The sequence below is a fragment of the Stylophora pistillata genome, chromosome 1 (genome assembly GCF_964205215.1).
Source record: "Stylophora pistillata chromosome 1, jaStyPist1.2, whole genome shotgun sequence".
NCBI classification, from domain to species: domain Eukaryota; kingdom Metazoa; phylum Cnidaria; class Anthozoa; order Scleractinia; family Pocilloporidae; genus Stylophora; species Stylophora pistillata.
Window position 1 is genome coordinate 55,864,113 of NC_142519.1, and position 9,832 is coordinate 55,873,944.

A 9,832-nucleotide genomic window follows, 5' to 3' on the forward strand; every position below is an offset into this window, starting at 1 on the left:
ACTGCGATCTTCGGTTTTTAACCATTGACAACTTTCTGCAAAAGAAAGCGTGCTGTTTTGTTTTTGACTGCCTCAATGGAACTACATGTTTCCCATTTACGAATTATTTTCAACGTTTTCACCATAATTCCTTTAATGCTAGAAACAGTGGGAAATCAGTAGAACTACCCAAGGTGAAATTGGAGTTTGCGTGCCTAGTTTTTATTTCTTAGTGCTTCGCTTTATAATTCATTGCCATTACGGATGAGAAACATTAATTCCAAAGTTTTATTTTGGAAAGCTCTGGACCATTTTTTCTTGTGATTTTTTATTGTAGTTTTCAACGGTTTTAATCTAGTGCATGTCTTCTTTAAATATTTTGTTTATTCTTATTTATGTTATCATTATGTTAATTTTTCTTTTTTTTTTAACAGTGGGACCCCATTGATAACAGTACTTGGTACTGAGGGGCTATCCTGGATAAATATTCGATTATTATTATTATTATTTGTTCGAAACTTCAGAATGATTTCAACAATGAGAAAATACTTGGACGAACGTTCGGCACTTTCGAAGACAATCTTTTTAGATTGAAACAATAGTGAACAGCTGCTCTCCATTGCAGCTGGAACCAGTGTTATTAGATCACTGAATATGAAGCTACTGAAGTGAGTCAACAACAGTTATAACAAGGTTTCATAGTCAACTGTTCCCCAAGGAGTCCCATTGAATCACGAAATTACAATGAAGAGCTTACTCTGGGCAGGGGGGAAGATAGGTTTGTAAGAAGGCTGGCTATCAGAGAATATTCCAAAGACAAGCTCTAATCTTGTTACTGAAATGTTCCCCAATGGTCTTTTACAGAGTAATTCATGCTCAAGACAGGTAGTTAAGATCTTATGATCCTATAACAAGGATTTGACATCAGTTCCCTGAAATAGATAGGTAAAGAGGCTTTAATTGCTTTTCCAACTGGGTGTTCATCTTCTGACCAAGCAGTGGATACTGGGTAGGCCTTCCATTTGAAGTGGTCAGTGGGTTAATGTTAAATTCAAGATGGAATGGAGGATAGCAAATGCTAACAATATGAGGTTCAGACTCGAAAGAGGTATGTACTGATCTGAAGGATTCCAAGGCTGTGGTCTAGCACTGCCCAGTGGCTCCCTGGTGCCTTATTTTTGCTCTTAGGTGACTCAGGAATCTTAGCTTTTTCATAAAAAGCATATGCTGGGCACCCTGGATTTCACAGTTTCTGAGCACTGGGCTTCCTTCAATTTTTCTTGGAGCACAGCCTTGGATTCACCATATTTTTAAAGTATTTTATTCGACCAATATATGATATTTAGGGGTACTCCATTTTGGGTACTCCATGGCCATGAGTATGCAGGGCTCAACACTAATGTTAGCCCACTAGCCTCAGACTAGTAGAAATTTGGTTTTGGCTAGTGGTTTTCACTTTCCATTCACCAGTTTGGCTATTAAACCAACTGACATTGTCTTAGCATCTAAGATGTCACCATCCACTTGGCTAGCAATTTGAAAAGTTAGTGTCAAGCCCTGGTATGGCTCCGTGTTTTGTCCCTTGTGGCCGGTTACATCCAGCTGACAGCTAAGTAATGGAATACATTCCTTTGCTGTTCCTGTCTCTTTTGTCGTGACCACATTGGCCTCCACAATTGATAGAAATGAACAAGTATTTTTCATAGTTCTTAGGTGGCTTTTAGTTCTTTAAGTTTATTGAGCAGCTGTCAAAAACTGACTGTTGTAAAATTAAATCAATTACCAGCCAGACCATATCTTTTTAAAAGTATTTAGTTGTAATGATACAAATAGATATTATGGTCAAAAAGTGTAAAAGGTTTATAAACAGTGCTGTCCTTTGCTCTCTCAATAAAACAATCCCTTTTTTTTCAGTCACCCAGAGCAGACAGGAGGATTTTACTCTCTGTCACGCAACTCTGCTCCTTATCAGTTTATCTCCTTAATCTATAACAGTTGCAACTAATTTAGAGGGTGGTGACAGTCTGTCTTTCCTGCCTAGTACCAAGTATTTAATGAAAAATGTCACCTGACTGTGTTTTAACTCTAATTTTAATAGTTGTGGTCTTACAACTGTGATGTGTATGCAAAATGCTAGCACTGTAAGAACTTTGTAACTCGACAACTTTGGATTTATTCAATGACGTAGAATGTATCAGGGTATATCATACTTGTGGTGCTTATGGTGGTATATGAATGTCTTCACTTTTGCCATTATGAATTTAAACTTCCTCAAGGGTTTGGTCAATTTAACAAGTCATACAGTGAAATATTTTTCTTGCTAGAAATAGTCTTGTTGGCTCCTTTTATTTGTTCTTATCTTTGATGCATTTGAAGTGCATTGTTTTATTGTTATTTGCTTGTAGTGAACTTCAAAGTTGGTGTTCCAGATGATCGTGAATTACTTGAACTGTCAAGTCATATACAGGAACCAGCAGTGTGGGTACGAGTAGGCATCCTTCTGGGGCTTACCATGGAACAAATCAGTGACATCAAGAACAATGCAAGTGATAAGGCCTTGCAGATGTTGAAAGATTGGAAGAGTTCTACCAGGTCTCAGAGTCATTATCAAGACTTATATAATGCTTTATGCAATAGTGCGGTTCGACAGAACAATTTCGCAAAAACATTTTGCTTGATTAGAAACAGTTAGAATTTTTCAAAGTGTAAAATATGCAAATTAGTCACTTGTATTGTGTAAATTTTCTTAGAATATCACTTTGATGGCCTGATTTGAAATTTTTACATAACAAACTCCTGTTATCATTCAAATACTTTAACACCTAAATTTCTAATTTGACTAGAAAGAATTATAATTAGTATAAATTGTTAGTACTTGAGAGCTTCAAAAGTTCGTAGCCCAGAGAGTATATACATCTTATTAGATGCTTTGTTGTGTAGTATTGCTGAGTATTTTTGCAAGTTGCACTGTATTTTGACGAGCCCATAGCGCAAGTCAAAATATAAACAACGAGTGAAAATACTCAGCGATACTACACAACAAAACTTTTAATGAGAAATATATCATCCAACACGCCAAATAGGTGTTTCAGTGTGGGCGAATTTCATCGATATTTCTGGAGTATAAATATCACAGGATATTTGTACGTATCTTGTGCATTATTTGTACTATACAAAGCACATTTGGATAATAAAATACCAGTATGTTATTTTAAGCACGGTTTCCCAAACCAGTGATGTGACATAATTTCTCCATTAATTGTGTCTCTCAGTAGTCTTGTAGCACTTTGGACAAAACTTAACTTGATGAAATTGAAATGGCAAGAGTAAGAGCTTCTCTTTTTTTCCAATCCCACTCATAACTCTGCCACCTTTTGTGTAGTGAAAATTCATTGTTGCAAAGGAAAGTAGAATGATAAACTATTCAAGACGCCAAATCTGATTTTCATGATGGTTTTTTTTTTTTTTTTTCAGTAAGAATTTTATTTCACAAGTGACAAGTCTAACTTGACGATGAAAATATTTTTGATAGATGAAGATTTAATGCCCCGCGGAACGACTCTCCACCCTTGCAACTTGTAGTTACACCTCTCCTCTTGGTCTGTTGCCCATCTTGATGGGATTCCTTTGGTGATTAGTAAAACTTAAGTAATACAGCTTATAAATAGTCTGCTTTATCTTTACGTAGTTTAAACTGTGAAATAATATCTTCATACATAATTTTTATCCCTAACTAGTAATGATGTAAGGACCATTATTTTCTTTTTTTACTCTTAATGAACTTAGTGCAGTTTTGTTATTTTATTGCTTTGTAATAATGTTACATGTAAGTAAGGGAAATAAAGTTCACCAAGTGTCATATCTGTGTGTAGCCTTTGTACAACCTACTCCCTTTTCATTCTAATGGATCAATTGGTTTGAAGCTTCACATCTCTGGGTAATCCATAGGTTCTTGACTGACATCCATACCCAAGGGGGGGATTAGAACAATGTCAGGGTGGGGTAGGGAATTGAGAATAGAGTGAAATGGTACTGCTCTTACATCAAATTCTTAAGAACAGTCATACTTTACAATTTCCTAAGAGTTATTCTCAGTGTGTCAGTGTTAACTGTCCTGGTACAATGTATTCTTATATGACAAGGTTACAGTTGAAAAAAATATCTCATATAATTGATAATCACTCCCTAAATATGGACATAACCCATGTCAGAACTATGGCAGGATCCTTAAAGGATAAAGCAGATTTAAAGATTCTATTTGATAAAAAATAAGTTACAAAATTATCTCTACAACAGGATCCTATTCAAAGTGAAGTGAGACTAGCAACCACTTAGTAGTAAAGTATTTGTGCAATTTGGCATCATTAGCTTCCATTGTATATATTAAATATTATTATATGTATATCCAATTAGGGGACGAAGGAAATTGGCACTGCATTTTGCCCGGGGTTTCAGTGAAAACAGCAGGTTGCAGGAGGTCTTCTGCTGGCTGTAACACCTCACAAGATTTCTTACTTTGTCTGTAAAATATTTCATTTTACAAGTTCTGCACAGCCCCTTTCATTGTTCTAATGGACTCTTCTTCCATCGCCAGATACTTGTGACAAAAGTAACTGAAACCTCTGGTTAACTTAATGGACTGTTTTCGATAAAACTCCGATCGCCTGTCATCCGCTACTTCCGGTTTACAGTTGAACGAAGTAGCCGTGAGAAAGCGTTTGTAATGTTCCCGATTGATTTATTTTTCTTATTTCTACATTTAACCTTCCTCGTACGCTTTTGGAATTCAGATTGTAAAAAAATTTTATTATTTTTATCCTGTCCAATTTACTAGCTAAAGTGATCGTAGAGCTAAACGCGCGTGATACCAAAAGGAACTTGAAAACAATCAAACGAAACCTATAACGTATGAATACGAACTCTCATAACAATTACCATTATAACCTTAAACAAAGTAAATAGTTGCTTACCAACGTTCGTGGGTCTTGGTTTCCTAGAGGATTTCGCTCTAACTTGTCTTCTAGTTTCCAATAGATATATATCTCGAGGGGTCTTAGGTAGAACTGAAATGCGAGCTATGATCTATACTTATATGTGATGCAGTAATCACGGAGGTGAAGTAAGTCGAACCACAAAATATTTCGCGACATATTCCGGTTCTAACGGAAGCGGTAACAGTACCTTCCACCTAGGTTTGACTTTCTACATTTAATTCGCTTCTGGCGCGCACGTTTCTCAATTTCAAATCACAACATCTTTCAATTAACTAAAAGAAAAATTCTTACGCAGCTTATGATAGACATGGATACTTGAGTTGATGACAAGTCTAACAGAAAAGCTTGAATTAATTTCACTTTCACGCGCAAAGAAACTTACGAACTACGACATCGCACACGGCATGTGCCATCACACGCGGCATGTGCTATCGTCCGCGGCACGTGCCATAGCACGCGTACCTTTAAAAGTTTGCGCGCGTGGCCGTAAATGATACATTGATTGAGCAGAGGCATTTTGTCTGCGCATGCGCAAATGGAGTTCGTTTTTCGCGTTCGGCGCCATTGGTGAAGTTTTTGACGCGTTTCTGCGAGGTTTTAAATGGACGATCGCCACCTTTTTGTAATATTTTTGGAAGATGGATGAAGGAGTATGACAAGTTCACCAACATTTCTAACTCTGTGGATACTCGTGGTGTTTGCTGGCTCTTCAGTTGAGGATATTTTAATGACCAAAGTGCGAACAAAACGCGAAAAAAGCCCGAAAACTTGAAGTTTGAGATTTTATTTACTGAAGATCAAAATGTACACATGGGACAACAAACTTTGAAGGTTAGTCTTAAGATGTTGATGTTTTATTTTGTGAATCACCAAGTTGTATGTGAAGACGATCGTGAGATATTTGATCCGAGGAAAGATGGAAATTTAGATTTTGATCTTATTTTACTTCAACTTCGAAGTAAAATTGCGTTAAGTTTGAGGTGGACCCCAAGCATCAAATCACTTTAAGTAACATCGTCTTTTCGTTCTCTATACAGTCATATAGGACACAAGGCTTTTAAAAAATGTTCCAGCTTCAGGAGTAAGTTGCTCTTACTACAACCCTCAGCGAATTATTTTTCGGGAGGTTTTGGTGGATTTTCCAAGTCATGATCCAAAACCGTCTTTGGCCTTTTTGCTCTCCTAGTCCGTTGTACATGGTAGGTAGGCATGTGTCTTAACAATTGTTATCGTCTTACCTCAGTCAACTCCGGTTTTGGCTTATTTTTTTACTGTGTTTTTGTGGTAATTTTTACTATTGCCTTTTCGAACTTCATGTGCTAACTAGAGGAAAAACTTTGGTAAACCTCATTTATCACTTGGCCCCCAAGTCCCTCACTATTGTCAGTTAATTGTTTATTTATCTAGCTTTCGGTCTAACTAGTCCATTAACCTCAAAAGAATGCGTGGGCTTTGTCTCATGAGTAAAACTGGTGCCGTTTTCTTCATGTTCATGTGTTATTCGAAACGAATGGCGTCAGCTGTATTCTGTCCTGTTCATTTCAGTAGAATGCTTTGCCTTGCGAAATGAATGTTGAGTCGAAGTGCACCATGAATTTCAAACCAGTTGAGTTATATTTCACGTTGCTGTATGTGTCGTGATCATGAAATTCTTATTTCTTAAGATTGATGATATGAATTAACTTTTATGTTCTCTTCTGTTTAAGGTAATGTGAAGTGACCCAATAATTGGTAGTATAGATAGAATGGATGGCTGTGACATTTACTGTGGCAAGCTGTTATTCAAGAGTTTGTCATTATTCCCAGAAGCTTACTACTGGTTTAAATTATTAGTCTTTTGTTCTCTGTACACAACTTGCCTAGACTAATATGCTATCTGGGAGTTATGTCTACTTTATTTGTAAAATTGGTAAAATTACCAATAAAATTTCCAATAAAGTTTTCAGAAGTTTTGTCCAGATTTCGTTGAAAATGAATGTGAGGAGTAATCAGTCATATTCCTTAAGAGTGTTTAAGCTTCCAGGATGAGAGCTTCCTCACTGATACTATCAGCTGTACAGGTTCTCGTCAAATTGTCAGATAAATCTCGTAATTTAACAGGTTGAAAAGTAAGGTTGCTGAAGGAGTATGTGTTGTTTTTGGGCAGTTTCTGGGCTTTTACATAGATCAACCAGAGAGGCATTTTGTCTGCACGTGTTTAGTAAATTTTTGTTTGAAGTGGATAACTGCTGCTACATGCCTGTGTGGGTTTCCCGTGAAAAAAGTGAAGCAGGAAAATGCGTTGGAAAACAATAGTAGAGTGAGTTCTTGAGACAACTTTTCTTGTCATTTTTCCCTTTGTAACTTAGACGGAAGCACCCTAGTCTTAATATGCTTGTGTGGTGTAAAAGGAAGTCACATTGATTGATTTTCTAAATGCAAAAGCGTGTACAATCGAGTTCAACTCCTTTGAGTGTTTTAGAGCTTAAACTGCTAGTGCAATGTATTTGCAATTTCAGCAAAAAGTAAAAGTTCACAGAAGTTTAGGTTTTGGTTGAAAAGTTTTTTTAACAAATCACAACTGAATCAATTATTTTCCTAATAAAAAATATATTTGACTTCATCCATCCTTCTTACAGCCCAAAAACAGAACCCTCAACAGATGCGAATTGCACCATAACTAGAGAGGTGTGTACAAAAAAAGAAAGACCACCCTGTTGCCTGAATGTGAATAAAATCAAATAACATTTTGAGTTTCCAGTTGTAATAATAATAGTCAAATGAATCAATTATTTTCCAAATAAAAATCATATTTGTCTTCCTCCATCCTTCTTACAGCCCAAAAACATCACATACACCTTTTGCAACCTATTAAGTTACGAGAGTTATCTGACAATTTCATAAGCACCTGCACAGCTGATAGTATCAGTGAGGACAAAAACAAAACTTTTTCCCAAGGCTTGTATCCCCTGGGAACAAGACTGACTGAAGTCAAAATAAAATAATGAGGAGAGTTTTCTTTTTTTATGAAAATGGATCATTTACACCTATTAGATTTAAGAGAAATAAGACTGAAGTCAAAAGGAGACTTTGATACTTCATATTAAGTGGTAACGAACACCAACCTGGCTGCCATTTAAAGAAATTTATAGACGTTGGCCAGGGGGTTTAGCTGTGACAATTTTAAGGAGACAAATCATATATGAATCACTCAAGAAATTTATTAGCTTTCACCCTGGAAGCTTAAACACTCTTAAGGAATATGACTGATAACTCCTCACATTCATTTTCAACGAAATCTGGACAAAACTTCTGAAAACTTTATTGGAAATTTTATTGGTAATTTTACCAATTTTACAAATAAAGTAGACATAACTCTCATATAGCATATTAGTCTAGGCAAGTTGTGTGCAGAGAACAAAAGACTAATAGTTTAAACCAGTAGTAAGCTTCTGGGAATAATGACAAATTTTTGAATAACATCTTGCCACAGTAAATGTCACAGCCATCCATTCTATCTATACTACCAATTATTGGGTCACTTCACATTACCTTAAACAGAAGAGAACATAAAAGTTAATTCACATCGTCAATCTTTAAGAAATAAGAATTTCATGATCACGACACATACAGCAACGTGAAATATAACTCAACTGGTTTGAAATTCATGGTGCACTTCGATTCAACATTCATTTCACAAGGCAAAGCATTCTACTGAAATGAACAGGACAGAATACAGCTGACGCCATTCGTTTCGAATAACACATGAACACGAAGAAAACAGCACCAGTTTTACTCATGAGACAAATCCTGCACATTTTGTTGAGGTTAATGGACTAGTTAGACCGAAAGCTAGATAAATAAACAATTAACTGACAATAGTGAGGGACTTGGGGGCCAAGTGATAAATGAGGTTTACCAAAGTTTTTCCTCTAGTTAGCACATGAAGCTCGAAGAGGCAATAGTAAAAATTACCACAAAAACACAGTAAAAAAATAAGCCAAAACCGGAGTTGATTGAGGTAAGACGATAACAATTGTTAAGACACATGCCTACCTACCATGTACAACAGACTAGGAGAGCAAAAAGGCCAAAGACGGTTTTGGATCTTGACTTGGAAAATCCACCAAAACCTCCCGAAAAATAATTCGCTGAGGGTTGTAGTAAGAGCAACTTACTCCTGAAGCTGGAACATTTTTTAAAGCCTTGTGTCCTATATGACTGTATAGAGAATGAAAAGACGATGTTATTTAAAGTGATTTGATGCTTGGGGCCACCTCAAGCTTAACGCAATTTTACTTCGAAGTTGAAGTAAAATAAGATCAAAATCTAAATTTCCATCTTTCCTCGGATCAAATATCTCACGATCGTCTTCACATACAACTTGGTGATTCACAAAAATAAAACATCAACATCTTAAGACTAACCTTCAAGGTTTGTTGTCTCGTGTGTACATTTTGATCTTCAGTAAATCAAATCTCAAACTTCAAGTTTTCGGGCTTTTTTCGCGTTTTGTTCGCACTTTGATCATTAAAATATCCTCAACTGAAGAGCCAGCAAACACCACGAGTATCCACAGAGTTAGAAATGTTGGTGAACCTGTCATACTCCTTCATCCATCTTCCAAAAATATTACAAAAAGGGGATCATTCAAGGTTTCCGGGAAACGAGCCCAAAAGCACCTGATCAAAAACGACCACGATTCCTCGTTTTGCCAAGCTTCGACATACGAGCCTCGATTATCCAATCGTGCCTTGATTTTGCAATCGTGCCTCGATTTTGCAATCGTGCCTCGATTTTGCAATCGAGCCTCGATTTTCCAATCAACCCTCGATTTTCCAATCGAGCCTCGATTTTCTAATCAAGGCTCAATACGGGAG

At 36.5% G+C, this 9,832-nt stretch overlaps 1 protein-coding gene and 2 long non-coding RNA genes across 7 annotated transcripts in view; 2 read left to right on the top strand and 1 right to left on the bottom strand.

The window, feature by feature from the left end:
* Nucleotides 1-3,840, top strand: part of LOC148743210 (uncharacterized) — a 14,745-nt gene extending 10,905 nt beyond the window's left edge. The window contains exons 2-4 of one of the 4 annotated variants that reach the window (XM_088734265.1): nucleotides 921-1,087; nucleotides 2,385-2,571; nucleotides 3,454-3,840. In XM_088734265.1, coding sequence (XP_088590391.1) covers nucleotides 1,036-1,087; nucleotides 2,385-2,571; nucleotides 3,454-3,490 — 276 coding nt within the window. In that variant the 5' untranslated portion in view covers nucleotides 921-1,035 and the 3' untranslated portion in view covers nucleotides 3,491-3,840. Of the gene's footprint in view, nucleotides 1-843; nucleotides 1,088-2,384 lie in introns of all 4 variants that reach the window. The other 3 variants (XM_088734254.1, XM_088734246.1, XM_088734257.1) reach the window with 3 other exon arrangements.
* Nucleotides 3,841-4,805: 965 nt separating this feature from the next.
* On the top strand, nucleotides 4,806-6,933 carry LOC148743212 (uncharacterized). Of its 2 annotated transcripts, none has more exons than XR_015988517.1 (3): nucleotides 4,806-5,804; nucleotides 6,011-6,176; nucleotides 6,519-6,933. It is a non-coding gene; the product is annotated as an uncharacterized LOC148743212 (long non-coding RNA). The 2 variants fall into 2 exon arrangements; XR_015988515.1 differs by having other exon boundaries at nucleotides 4,808-5,804; nucleotides 6,011-6,172.
* Nucleotides 6,934-8,153: 1,220 nt separating this feature from the next.
* On the bottom strand, nucleotides 8,154-9,586 carry LOC148743213 (uncharacterized). The gene is made up of 3 exons (XR_015988513.1): nucleotides 9,380-9,586; nucleotides 9,013-9,173; nucleotides 8,154-8,504 (listed from the first exon to the last, which is right to left on the bottom strand). It is a non-coding gene; the product is annotated as an uncharacterized LOC148743213 (long non-coding RNA).
* Nucleotides 9,587-9,832: the final 246 nt, after the last annotated feature.